General features: G+C 34.3%; 1 protein-coding gene across 1 annotated transcript; it reads right to left on the bottom strand.

Annotated features, from left to right (window-relative positions):
- Nucleotides 1–354: 354 nt before the first annotated feature.
- On the bottom strand, nucleotides 355–13,576 carry LOC135690082 (vacuolar protein sorting-associated protein 37A). The gene is made up of 14 exons (XM_089108728.1): nucleotides 13,400–13,576; nucleotides 12,569–12,643; nucleotides 12,046–12,127; nucleotides 11,121–11,153; nucleotides 10,603–10,688; nucleotides 9,903–10,017; nucleotides 7,934–7,989; nucleotides 7,023–7,092; nucleotides 5,969–6,026; nucleotides 5,092–5,219; nucleotides 4,403–4,471; nucleotides 3,345–3,369; nucleotides 2,204–2,253; nucleotides 355–1,270 (listed from the first exon to the last, which is right to left on the bottom strand). Exons 1-14 carry the CDS (start codon nucleotides 13,525–13,527, stop codon nucleotides 1,211–1,213), a joined length of 1,035 nt encoding a protein of 344 aa, XP_088964854.1. The 5' UTR covers nucleotides 13,528–13,576; the 3' UTR covers nucleotides 355–1,210.
- Nucleotides 13,577–14,632: the final 1,056 nt, after the last annotated feature.

Genomic DNA, 14,632 nt, shown 5'->3' with positions numbered 1-14,632 from the left:
TGCAGGACAAAAGTCCAAACCAAGTGGTGGTATGGCGTTGAGGTTAATCTAGAACCACATCACTGTATAATCAAGAGCTCTGGTTCCGTATAGATTTTATTTAATATTTAATAAACACGGTTAGTCTACAAAAATCGGGCTATTCACAGATTGGACAGACCAGAGCAACCAAGCATGTTCTATATCTGCTTCACACCTAGCATAAAATGTCAACTCTTGGTCACCATTTCATAATCCATTCAGATTCGAGAGCCAGATGAAAAACCTCCCAGCAAGCATATACCAACTATCCTCGATTTATCACCGAGGACATTTATTTATTATAAGGGATATCTATTTAAAACTGCTGTCGAGTAAAATTTTGAACATGGCATTATCTTTTCTAAGCAAAAAGCAAAACGTTTCTAAGGCGATTTGCTCGCCCTTAAACTACAGTATACAATGACTAGATAAGGTATCATAACGTCTAGATTTATTTTCATGATTTCTCGCAAAGATATATTTTTATAAACAGACACGATTAAGACGCAAGATAGAACATGGACAAGGAGCATAGAAACGCGAATTTCCAAAGCAATTCTCAGATCTAAGAATCATTGTAGGAACTTTGAAGATGGGTATTCAAATTTTCAGTCAATTTGGGATAGGGGAGTTCATTGAAAACGTTTTTTTTTGCAGGGAGGCCTACTCAAGCAAGGAAATGCAGGCGTGTGTATTCGCATCAATAAACAATCTATGTGACTTGCAATAAAATATAAAACTCTCTTAATTAATCAAATTAAGAAAGTTTACAAGCACAATATCCAAACGCCTTCATCATTATCCTATCTTCTCGATATTGGCCGAAATATAACATTACTCTAAAAAAATTGATACAAGAAGGATTTTTATGTGGAATCCTTTCACTAAATCAAATGTGATGTGCTCACTATTTACTCCCTCCCTTGAAGTACCAATTTAAACCAACTGCCAATATGATAAACAATTAATGTATGGTACTCAAAGATCGAAGATAAACCCAAGTAAGTATTATTCTAAACATTCTAGTCTTATCCAATATTCCCTTTTCACTATATTCATCATATCCCATATTCTCTCGCTACATACCATTAAATATAAAAAATGATAGTGTACAATTTAAATCCATGAGTTTTCTGCGACAGTAATTCTCAAAATTTTACGCACAATGGAACAAAAGCCGGAGTGTTGATCAGTACCTTGGGTTTAAATAACGAATTCTTTCTTCTTTGGCCTTGCGTAAATGACTGAGCTGCAAGACAAATCGAGCAATTATCAATATGCTTACAAAGAGCTTGTTGAACATTTGCATACAAAAATTTCCTTGATGAAAATACTTGTGCCTGTATTACGAATATCCCATTAAAGCTGGGCACAACATCATGGTGGCACTGAACGGGTGGGTATGTTTGCTAGTTTATAGGGTTTCGTAACTTCATGGCAATCACAAACAACCCAGTCACGCTATGGATATATATCATAAAAATACGAGCTGAAGATAAATTGGAAATTAAAAGGCAAGCGCAGATTGTTTAATAATTAATATTCCTTGACATCATACTTTATTTGCAAAGATCTAGATGGATTAGAAACCAAGACAAATTTTTAAATTTGCATGAAGAGATTACATGATTAGAGGAATTAATACTTATTTGTCAAATTTGTAAACAAAAGACAAGCAAAAAGAACATATTTATTAAGCATATTTTATACATTCCAATAAAAAATAATCACATATGCTACAGGCTACACTTCTACCAAAGAACTCCTTTACAACAATATGGGGAACGATGCAACGGGCAGTAAAAGGCTGTGACTTCCCCAGGGCCATTACATGGAATTAAAACTTAAATTGACTGTCTCAAACTATATGCCTCAAACGAGTGCTTTTGCCATCAGAATAACGTAAGCAAAATTTGACGAAAAAATGCTTATAAAGTACATCAATTCTGAAGCAGTCAGTGGAACAAATAAAATCTTCACAAGGCAAGGTACAAATGAACGTAACGAGTAAATATTACAAGCAAAAACAGTTTATATGCGATGACCTCTCTCCTTGATTGACAGCTGATACATTACCAACTGTTCATTTTAATGATTTCAACGAGTAGCACTCTGCAAGACTGGAATGCCTCTTCAATATCAATTTTATCGAATAAAAAAGAAATAATAAAAAAGAACCTACCTTCCTTTGCTCTAAAAAACTCTCTAGAAATTGATTCACCGGTACTTTTTCTGTGAAAAAATTGGGAATAATATAAAATGGCTGAAAGTAGGTCAACGCAAACAAAAGCCTAGGAACTGGCCAAGCATAACACTAACGTTTTTTATCAGATAGTTTTTCATTAATTCCTAAAGAAGGTGCAACTGTTTCATACCTTTATGCCGGAAACCTATCCATAAGGCTACCTTTAAAGATCAGAAGTTATTTGTGTATTCTACGAAATTTAAAATTTGATTAATTTTTCAAGATCTTAAGGACTTTTTTCCGAGCATGCAGTGTATCCCTTCATGTTGCCTCTAGAGAACCCTTCATTTATTTCATTTTTTTTTGAACGACCGTGCCCTAAAGCGTTTTCAATGTTCCCAGCAATGCTCATTTTAAGTAGCCCTTTGAAAACTCTTCTTAAATTCTAAATTGTTCCCCCAAATTTAAACGTCCGAGTTTTTAACTCCCATATTCAAATTCTAAACCGAAACTCTCCCATAAGGGCATCCGTCGTAAAATTGTAACTAAGTAGAGAAAAAGAGACAGAAACGAAGAAACAGAAAAGACAAGAAAAGACGTCTATTAGCGGTTTTATTGGCCAGCAATTTGGAGATCTTTTCATAACTATAGTTCATTATAGTTTAGCTTTAGGTGAAAGGTATCTGATACATAAAATTAAAAATCTTAGGGAACAAATCTTTAAGCTCAAAATAACGATATGCGACAAAAATTTTCAAAATCATAAAGCAGGGAATTGATTAATTTAGAAACGATTTTGAATTTCAGTATAAGTGAAATAATACCACCAAAAGACGTAGAATACCAAAAATGTTCATTTAAGTCCAGCAGAACTGAAAGAAACCTTTGCAAATTAGGGTAGAAGTAGCGATAGGAATCGAAAATCCAAGTAGGAAGCAGAAAAACATGAAAGACTTAAAAAAATCGTCCGGAGCAAAGAGTTGAAAAGTTTTGTTTTTAAATATGATTTCTTAGCTGTAGAGAATGTTATTTTTCACAGAAATAGGCTTCATTTGCAAAATCAGCTTACAAATGTCGAAACCGTAATCAAATGTTGCAAAAGAAGAAAAGTTAATAGAAGAAAAAATTATTTACATACTTGTTAAGAAATTTTCAGCTATTTCCTGCAAAGAATAAGGAAAAAATGTATATCTTATTAACATATTTTATAAGATACAAAAAGGCTGGTATAGCATGGAATTTCACCAATGCAAGAAGCAGGGATCAAGCCTAATAAATTTGTCATGCAACGAAATAGCTTTTAAACGAGAAAACTTTCGATCCTAGGGCGTTCAGGCTATTCTTACATACCTGAGATCCAAAATCAAATAATTTCATTAAAGAAAACTATAATATGTACAATAGCATGTTTTTTAAACGTCCCCAAAACAAAAACCGCTTTTTAGTTGAAGTTAGCAAAACATCAGCGGCTTCTTCAATACTGAATAAAAACTACTGAGATCATCCGAGCTAATACATCGTCTCCCCAACTCCAAATTCGACTTTTGCATTTGGCATTTCATGAATTGTAAAAAACTAATACTCAATATTTATTCAGGGGAAAGGACTGTTTCAGATAAAGATTAAATCTAATTTAAGAATTTCTGAACAAAAAAATTTTAACAACTTGGCCTAAGATAAGATGTCTTGTGCGTTGAAACTGGATGGCCTAAATTAATTGATTGAAAAACCAAAGCAAGATTTCCAAATAAAGCCTATGCCAAAATTTTGGTATCTTCTTGCTTAAAAGATTGAATCAAGGGCATTTGTGGCCGACGGATTTTTTTTCGTACTATCAAAAGTTCTTTAGACCTGCTAGGCTGAATTCGCGGAGTGAGAGGTCTGGCACGTTATACTGAGAAATTCTTCACAAGAAGGGAGTTCACTTGTGCAGAATTCAAAGTGCACTGACTTCTGTTTGTTAGTATCTATAGATGCCCTTTAACTCAATCTTTGCCATTTATCTGTCGCCCTCTTTATCTTTAGGTTTAGTCCCTTCTTTGACATTATCTATCCAACGTCCACATACAACTAATCTGAGATAAACTTGCATAAGATGAATACCAAGGAAAAAGTTCTAAATAGTCACTTTAGTGAGTGATCTTCCAACAGAATAATTATCGGCGAGACTAGGAAAAACAAATGCAGCCATATTACCTCAGACGATTCATCAGCTTGAGAAATTGCTATTCTCAGATTGGTTACAACTTGATTCAACTCAAAAACCTTAAATAAAAAATAGGTGAATCAGTAATTAACGAAGCTGATAAATATAAAACGATTAAAGCAACAAATTCAAATTAGAGGCTGAAAAAAACTAGGGAAAGCTGGGAAAATAAGGAGATGGTGGCGAAATTAGCAAAATCTGAGGAAAGCTGGGAAAAAGGAAAACAGGTTGAAGTTGGGAGAGTTATGACTTAGGAGAATTAGGATTAAATCAGGAAATTAAAATGCTTATGGGGAAATCGAAATATAATGTCCAAGACGTTTTCGAAAATTACCAGCAGAGCAATATAGTAGGAAATCGATGGGACTAAAGCCATTCCCAATGTCAATTTTACACTATCTATTTGACCTTGATACCGAGCAATTCGAAAAAATTCCTCGGCATCAACTAGCCCTTCGACTTTCAATATCTTAGGTCATTGCATAATAATGACGCGTGTAAATCTAGGCGTATCTCATCGATAAATAGTGAAACCATCGAATGAGCATGGTTTATGCTCTTCAAGCTTTCATTAAGACAGACATTAGGTAGGTTTTTGCAGCCACAAAGTGAAGTGGGTCATTTTTCTCGTATTACAACTACTTTTTGGTCACAATTACAGCAGATATGTAAGTCAAACCTGAAACAGTTCATTTTGCTGCATGATTTTAGATTGCAACTCCGACTCGAGGGATCTGACTTTTTCAGACTTGCTCTTCAAGCTTGATATCAGTTCTTCCATTTTTGGTTTCAGTGACAGATTTTGCTCTGAATAAAAACAGCAACAGGGTTAGTGTAGAGTAACAAAAGGCTCCGAAAAGTTCACCATTTCTTAATAAAGATTTTAAGAGATAAGCGCTTCATTTATTAGAGTTAGGTTGTCAATAAACAAAAACGTAAATGGCAGCAAATGTGGATGAGATGTTACTTGGAGATAATATTTAACAGCTAGTCCAGCTGATTTTTGGAAAAAAAATTCCTGCAGGAACGAGGTCTTTTATATCTATTTAATTGAAAAATTTGACTACAGGACAAAGGGCGCATCCGTCGTAAGGGATACTTTATCTGAAAGCCAAGATGTTGCCACGGACCTTCGTTGACTTAGCGGTAGTTCCAACCATTAATCCCAACTGATCTCATGTATGAAAGAATAATTGGCAGCCCTCCAAATGAAAGGATAAAGTCAAAAATTGATTAGCAAGTAGAAAGTATCACGTTTAACGTCCGCAAACCTGATATAGGCTCAGAGAGTACATCACAAGTTACAGAGCTGGTTGATACGGTTTTTCAATGTCAAATCATGGTTTTTATCATGTGGTGCTTCTTTTCGATCGTTATTCTCCACTACGTCTGTCTCAATTCAACTCAACTTCCTCATTACTACTACCAAATGTCAAAACGGCGGATAAAGAATTTTTTCTCCTCATTTTAACGTTCCAGCAGCATTGCAAACTGATTTATAGAAAGTACAGATACATTTAAGAGCATTTTAAATGAAAAACAAAAAACCAGATTACCTGCCAACTGTCTGTTGCTTTCAAGAAGATCTTTTCGTCTTACCTGAAGTTCTTTTATCTAAAAATGCATTGGAATAAAAGAGGATGCTAATACACGTACATTTATATTAATAAGCACAATAAGAATATTTCTATTAGCTGGCCTGTTGCAGATATCTCGATGCTGCATATGCAGATCTGCACATGTTTTGGCGCGGCAAACATCTACAACCCTCCTGCTTACACAGCATGTGGCATGAAGAAGATTGGAATTCCAAACAGTTCTTTTCTTTCAAATATAATTTCTTACTTCTACTATTATTCAGTTTACCCAAACATTCTTTCTTTTTACTTGCATACCTTCCCCTTTAATTTATTTTAAATGCAATTTGTTTAGTCGGTCGATATGAACGATGTGGGCGATACGAGCGATGAGGCGTATGGTCGATATGAACGATGAGGCTTGAAAAATTCAACGTTATTGGCTGTTATACCTAGTTATTAATCAACCAAGCATGATTTTTTCCAGTGAAAGCGTAATTGAGCACAAGAAGAGACATTTTGGGACAGACTTCGAGAGATTTGTAGTTAACTGTTAATTGACACAGAATTGTGATGCACTTCCGTGCTCTCGATGGTATCGTATTGTACATTGTGTCTATTGTAAACTGTTATGAACGCAAATAAAAAATCAATGTGATGTTGGGATTCGTACATGGTGCACGAAGCAGAGGAAGACCAAAATACAGATAGGCTGACAACATCAAGAGCTTGGTAGGTGCCTCCTTAGCGGACTACATTCGCCAAGCAGACGAAAGAAGACGGTGGAATAGTCTGATAGAAAGATTCACAAGCAGTCACCTCCTGGCTGAATGAATGAATGAATGATTGAATGAATGAATGAATGAATGAATGAATGGAATGAATGAATGAATGAATGAATGAATGAATGAATGAATGAATGAATGAATGAATGAATGAATGAATGAATGAATGAATGAATGAATGAATGAATGAATGAATGAATGAATGAATGAATGATGGTCTGTCTCAGTAGAAAATCGTACAAACTTACCTCATCTAGGTTCACGACGAACGATAACAGTTTGTCATAATCTTTTCCTAAATTTTCCAGTTCTTCAATCCTGCGTTGCGAAAAAGCAGTATGAAGTAATGAATGGATACAGGGCGAGTCTAGAAAGCAGTAGTGTTGTTTTCGCTTTTGAAAAAACTACGAACATCTTCATTGCTAACTTGAAATTCTTCAAAGTCTAGAAACAATTATCTTTGATTAACGTGTCATACATCTTGGGCAAAACGGTTAAAACTCATTCGACAATATACTTTACTCGCCAGTTTATTCAAACAGTTTTTCATGAACTTGGACAAATCAGTTTCTTAGTTTCGTTTGAAAACTTGAACCAATTACTACGATCAGTAAGAGTCTTGCTTAGAAGGTTACTGTTTAATTTCTTTTCTATAACTCAATAATTTCTCAAGCTTTCTTGAAATGAAGCTGTTTTTCGTCTAGAATTCTGATCACAACCTCTCTATATTTCAGAATTACCGGAAACCGAAAAAAAGGAACGAGGGCTTATAACAGCTTAAACATCTCAATTTATTTAGAACTATGTATTGCAATGATGCAACAGTCTCTCATAATTAAGGAATAATAATAAACAACCTGTTTTGTTTAAGCTTTCATAATTAATGTAGCCACGTGGTGGATATATATTTTCAATCCCAGTCGCATCATTTTTGTAGTGTTTTTTAAAATAATTTTAAAATAACTCATAAGTATTGTAGCTTGTATTTTACCTTGTAAGTTTTCAATTGAATGCATACAAAAATAGCTACACAGTGTTTGTCAATTTGAGTCTAAACTGGTCTAGGTAAGGTAGGATCCCTTTCTGAAATTGCCTTCCAAGTTTACATGAATAACTGAAAGATTTCAACAGTTTAAATCATGAAATCATTTTCACTCACGAAAGGGCTTGTAGTGCATGAAAGAGCTCTTCTAAACTTTTGCAATCTGATGGCTTCTAGAATGAAAAGAAATGGCAGCTAAGTGAGATCGTCTCTGCATTCTATTTCACTGTAATCGGACGAGAAACCGTTACATCGCATTATGGGGCCTGGGCACCAGCCTGTTTGTTAGCCTTGGGAAAATTACGTTTTCAGAATGTAAAAAGAAGATGTACGTAACCAATTGTATATTTATTTGCCATAAAAAGACAAACCGTACAGTGCTCTAAGCTAAAAACAGTTGAAATGAGTATGAATATAAGTTCATATGATGATAAAATGAAATTAAAAGAACTAAAAGATTACTAACGATATCATGAAACTAAATTCAAGATTTAAAATAGAACAATGAAACTTCTAAATGATGGCAATGACAACATAAAAAAGAACAGAAAAGATCTTGTTTCTATGAAGTTCCCTTTTAGAGGAAGAAAAATGCAAAACTTTTGTCAACATTAAAAACATCTTTGAGTGCGCTAAAGAAACATGAGCTAACACCAAATGAAGCTGAGACGTATGATGGTTCATTCGCTTGTTCCTGTCACTTTTTTTCTAAAAAAGCCTTAATTTTGCTCGAAACTATTAAAGTTTCTAAAGACTTCATGTCAGAGCGCCAAATATTTCTAAGTTTTTGTCAAATTTTTTGTTCTTAGTCTCTGAGCATGTGGGTGTAGCCATTTGATATTTAAAATGCTGTTGCAATATGGCAGAAATTGAGCAGAATGACTATTTGACCGGTTCTTTGCGGGGAGCCAATTGATTGATGATTCGGTTATTCGCGGATTAGGCAAAATCTAATGCATTTATTTTTGGCTTTGCATTTTCTTTGCCATCCGCGTTTGTTGCTCGAGGAACCAGGCAGCAGATGCATAATAAAAGTGGGCTTGCACGTGAGCATTCAGAAAGTAACCTTCAATGTGACTGATTCATAATACTTTAATTCCTCCAAAAAAACCTCACTTCGCATTGAATTTCAGGGTCTTTGACTGTCATTGACTCGCCAGAAGGCTTTCCTCAAGAATGCAGCCAAGATATGTCATTTTAAGATTGCTGTTTGATCCTAAAGTTACCCATTTCATTATCAAGCTTTCTAAAATTTGTTCATTTCTTATTTCTTTCAAAAACGTTTTGTTTTTTTCAAAGTAAATGCTTAGTTTCTTGCAAGCCATTTACAGAAAAAGTTGAAATCAAGGTTAAATTTATCCTGTTATTTACCCATGTCCTCATTCTTTAAAACTAGACAAGAATCGTTTAGTAGAGGGAGAAGATCACATTTAACCGTGCTTGGCAGGTCGTTTACATATACAAGGAGCATAAGTAGACCAAGAATAGATCCTTGAGGAATTTCATATGATAGCTTACCGGTAGAAAAAAATCGTACCAAAGTTGGTTAAAATAGTCCGATTTTGTATGTAAGATTTGAAACATAGGATAATAGATTCACTGAAACCGAATGGATGCTAGCAATAACGCTTACTTTCATTCTGATTAAGGTTTAGGAAAGTGACTTTTTCACAAATACTATGTTAAACTGCTAATTCAAACCCTTTTGTTACCTCTCACTTGCTATATGAAAGGGGTTGGTATTATCACTGTTTCATATTTATGCCGATAAGAAATTCAGCTTGACTATTTCATCACCTACTATTATATCAGCTATTCCAGCTATTCGAAAATTGAGTAAACTCTCAAGAAATCCATCCGAAATGCTTATTAGAGATGGAGGGCCTGGATTTATTTCCAAGTAGAGTAAACTCACACAATACATCCGAGGTAGTGTTTGATATGAAGGAAGGGGGGGGGGGTGCATAATTTCAGAAAGTGTTTCTTTTTTGGCAGCCAAGATTCAACATAGAAAAAGCGTATGGTATTTGAAATGTCTGATCACAAGGGAAAGATGACTTAAAGCGTAATATCTAGAAAGTCAAACCTTTGAAGTTGACGATTTATTATCCTCTTCGACAGTTTCAGTCGATATAAGAATAGCCGTAGGTGTTGATGACGTAACGGGTTCGTAGTTTGGAAACGAGGTTTTCCGATAAGAACTATCAAAAGTAAAAAGATGTATCACATATTTGAAATCAATGACATCGAGGTAACTGCAATAAACTTCTAACAATCGTTTAGATACCAACCTGAAAATAGTTTCATATTTGCAAATATATCTGCATAAATGTCAACTTTTTCAAACATTATAAAGGACAATCAAAAGCAATGTCTCAAATATTTTTTGTCAGAGGATAATTTATTGCTCTTTGCCTGTGGCCATACCCACATAGTCTCTGCTCGCACAATTGGTTCTTGATATTTCCTACTTTTAATTCCATTCATTATGTCTTCGCTTCGTTTTTGGTCCTGGAGGGTCCCTCCTATTAACTTTCTTAGCCCTCTCATTTCTGTTCTTTAAACATTCTTTCCCTTTCTAGTTAGTATCTGATCCATGAGGCAATGATGGTCTTACTATGTCTTACAAACTTTTATATTTAGCTTCAAATCCTTAAACTTAATTGAGTAGTAGCTCTCGGTCCATTAATAAATTGATGATAAAATGAGAAATTTTTTAGCAAACAACATTACAAAAATAGCTTTCTCCAGGTTATGAATAATCAAATAACATAAAGGAAATTTACCTTTGAGCCAGGACTCTTGGTGGATTGGTCCTTAGGTCTTCTACAATCTGTCTGATGACTTTCCCCAAATTTGAATGTATGTAAAACTAAGAGCCAAATTATATTGTACAAAACTACTTAAAAAGTAATATCCAAATTGATGATTACAAATAAATTTATTACCCTATCTTACAGTTCTACAATTGGTCTTATCTCTAGATAACTGAATGTAGAAAATTGTATTTAATTTTCAGCTGTCAGTAACATGAAGGGTCCAGAGTAATCAAAATCAATTTGGGTATCTATATTTCCACAATTTCTATGAAATTTAACGATAAAGAATATATGTGAATTGCCCCTTTTGGTCTATACAACAGGGACCCTAATAAAGACAAAATAAAATCACTGTTTTCCTAAAGCCAATTAAATCAGAAAATATTCTGATTATCCATAATATTTTTTTGGAAGAAAGTGTTTAGACAATTTTAAGATTTTATTACTATTGGCAAATAAACATATTTCAAACAATTAAAACTTACTGTGTTGAGAGAACTGCAATTCTTAAGAAACATCTAAAAAAGGGAAGAATGAAGAAATAAACACACAATATGAGCTTTGGCAATTTAGATTACCAAATAGAAACATATTAAATAAACCAAGTTAATAAAAAATCAAGAAATAATGAAAATTACTGTTTACCGGTCTGTCATAAAGTGCCATATGTAGTAAAAACTAAGCTGTACAAATGCTACTCTGTGTATAGAAAAGGACAGTTGTAAGTTGCTACTCTCAGTTTCATGCTTAGTGCAATCATCAGAAGACCTTATTCCAACTGTTGCCTGATGATTGCACTAAGGATGAAACTCAGCGTAGCAGCTTAAAACTATCCTGTTCTTTACACAAAATAGCAAAAAATACATCATTCATTGTTTTATCTTGACAACGTGAAGCTGAATGTAACGCAAGTACACGTGGTGAGACACAAGTATAGCAGTAAAAAGAGAATCATGATTGACTTGGCAAAATCATTTGACTAGATTTCATAATTATTGGATACAGGGGCCTTCTTGAAAGCTTATGATTAGCAAGACTTTTAGGCTATGTAATAATCCTTTGAGTAATAATCTATTTAGCTGGCAAAATCTTGTAGATGGATAGCTTGCTTTCCCATTTGAACAGAAGCTAAACTTAGCCCACATCTTAGCTAAAGTTGCAATCCTGTTAGATGGGATAAAACCTTTCCTTATGAACTTGGAGGGAACATTTATTCAGTGCATACTTTTTAAGAAAGTCTTGAAAATTATATTTCGGACTTTGAGTTTGTTATTATTGCAAGCAATTGAAATGCTAACCATTTTATAAATGAATTGTGGGAAAGAATTTGCAATTCATGATACAAAAACCTTAATATCAATTATAGTCTTTAACCAATCTTTATAAATAAGATGTCTCGATGTGACTTACCCCTTCATCCAACCAAGGATGTTGGCTGGCTGGTGAAAGATGCACAATTGGCTTTTCATTTGGGAACTGGGGTGGCAATGTTCTAAAAAGCAGTACACATAGAACAAAGTAGCAGTAGCAAATGAATCTAATTCTTTCATCTGCAGTAAACCTTCATTCAATTATTAAGCATATGGTGACAAATTTTATCATTGAAAAGTAATTTTTTTTATTTCACTGTGATTTGAATAATAACTTCAATTCAAAGACAAAGTAAACTCTGGTTATAGGCACATAAAATACTGTTTGAAAACTTGTGATTATAAATAAAGTTTGACTGTAAGCAGAGCTCAATTTGATAGTTTTGCATATTAGGGGCCAAATCTTTTATCTGAAAATAGAAATATATTACCCCCTCATCTTACCAAAATGGAGCAATGGAAGTTTGGCATGTGTGTTAAAAAAGTCTTACACATATACACAGATACCCAATGTAATTCTATTGCATGATTATAATACAGGAATATAAAGGGGTGATACATACACAAATAATTTGAATATCTGACCACCAGAACTGAACTCAATGCTGTACTTCTTGTCCCATTCCTCTTCTACAACACTGGAATGAAAAATAAATCAATTGGATTATCTTGAGCTATGATTTGTAATTTAAAATTTATAGTCAATGAAGGATATGTCTGCTGTTTGACAATGGCCACTACAGGACCAGATCGTGAATACAGGCAGTCTGCCTGATTTAAAATATAAAAATCATACAAAACGCTGATTTAAAATCATACAAAAATCTTCCAAAAAACCAAGAGTACAATAAACCATCTCAGAGTTCACATAGCAATGCCTTGAGTGGGACAAAAGGACAAAAGCAACATAAATACACAGGCAGTCTATATCACTGAGATTAGTATGTTTTCAGGTCACATGTTTTCAAATCTGGCGTTGGACATGGATTGACCATGGCAAGCAATATCAATGGTTTGGCAAAGGTTTTGCCCTGTAATAGAACGTGGTCACTTGTACAAAACAAAACATAGGGTTAGGAATTGGGCATGGATAAGTGTCCAAGAAGTCGCCCAATGGTTTATGGTTGACTTTTCGCAAGGCTTGCTTTTGAGAATTCTTTTACAAGGATCCTCTCCCTAATAAATAAAAGTTTTTTTCAGGTTTACTATTTTTCGACTGAAATTAACTGGTGTCAACAACGAAATAAAGCACTGGGTTAACCAGGTTGGAAAACCAGTATTGTCTTGTATAATAAAAGAATGAAATATGATACAAGTAAATTAAATAAATATTTAAATTTTAGGCCATAACCTTTTGTTACGCAAAGTATTTAATTTATAACGCAGTCTCTTACTTTTGGTTGAAATTACGAAGACTCTCAACTTGCTTTATCCTCTGTTGCTGTAATGGGGTTGGTCCTGGAATTCTTGAGGAATCTCCGACGGGCCCAGGTGCCCTACCAAAAAGCGATCCCCAGCTCATATTTCTTCATGGAACACTGTTTTGGCAAAATCCCCCTCTCTAGCCTCTTTCGTGTTTTGCCTCCTTCTCAGCTTCGCAAGTGACGTTCACACGTTCACATGTTTAAACAGAACGATAGAGCAGGCGGACTGACATACATACATTTCTACTTCTACATCGATACTGAGCAGGACCGAGTATCGGTATAATGCTCAGAGAGCAAGAAAAGATAGATTAATAGATAAAAAGTACTAGAAGATGCCACTGATCAATGATTAGATTGAGCATTTACATGTCAAATGAGAAGCTGTAATTTTGTTTGTCGTCAAGACCTAATAAAAAAGGGACATTGAGGGGGCATTGTGGTAATGGACTGGTCAGTGGCATCTATGAATCAATGCAGGTGCAAATTAATGATAGAAGTTACATGGTACAATTGAATAATTACTGTATCGTAAAAAATGCTATTTTTGATAATGCAGGACAGTAAAAGGCAGCACCTGCGGATATGGGCCTGCTTAGCTACATACTTACAATCACGATTAATATAGACGTTTATATAGTTAAAGTAAATATAGATAAAAGCAGATGTTTCAAAAATAGATGTAATCATTTTTTTTTCGGTTGATGGTTGATGAATGTCCAACAGATGTACTATTTAAACTTTTATAGATTTTAAAAAGTTTGCATTTTAAAGCAGAATAAGATGAGGTAGCCTTAACGTTCGTTGGACGTACAATCCATATTAATGCTGTTCTGCGTTCAAAACTAGATCTTCCTATTTCTTTTTTTGGTCTTGACATTTGATGTTGTTCCGTGTCCCTCATGCTTCTTGATGATGTTTTTCGTTTTATTAATTCATCCAGAATGTTAGGGCTTCTGTTATGATAGATCTGATGTGTTAAGCATGCAACACGCCTTTTGCAGATATACCCAATCGATTTCCAGTTTACAGAATCCAGGAATTTGTCTTCAGGAGTATTCTTTGGTAATTTATGAATAAAATTCTGCGGCTCTTTTGTGCATTTTTTCTAAAGCCTCAGATCCCCAAACAGCGATTCCATATGTTTAGGCCGGCAAGATTCCTTGGAAATATATGACCAGGAATCAGGGTAGATTTTCAATT

The sequence above is a fragment of the Rhopilema esculentum genome, chromosome 5, assembly GCF_057945365.1.
Source record: "Rhopilema esculentum isolate cy_ngs chromosome 5, ASM5794536v1, whole genome shotgun sequence".
In the NCBI taxonomy this organism is placed as follows: Eukaryota; Metazoa; Cnidaria; class Scyphozoa; order Rhizostomeae; family Rhizostomatidae; genus Rhopilema; species Rhopilema esculentum.
Note: the sequence above shows the minus strand (reverse complement) of the source record. Positions and strands in the feature narration are given on the sequence as shown.

Excerpts from the sequence above, each read along its gene's own strand:
- LOC135690082 (XM_089108728.1), bottom strand. The coding sequence starts at position 13,527 with ATGAGCTGGGGATCGCTTTTTGGTAGGGCACCTGGGCCCGTCGGAGAT. Across the intron at positions 11,154-12,045 it reads ATCCTTGGTTGGATGAAGGG|ATGTTTCTTAAGAATTGCAG; the intron begins GTAAGTCACATC and ends TCCCTTTTTTAG. Across the intron at positions 7,093-7,933 it reads CATGCACTACAAGCCCTTTC|GATTGAAGAACTGGAAAATT; the intron begins GTGAGTGAAAAT and ends TTCGCAACGCAG.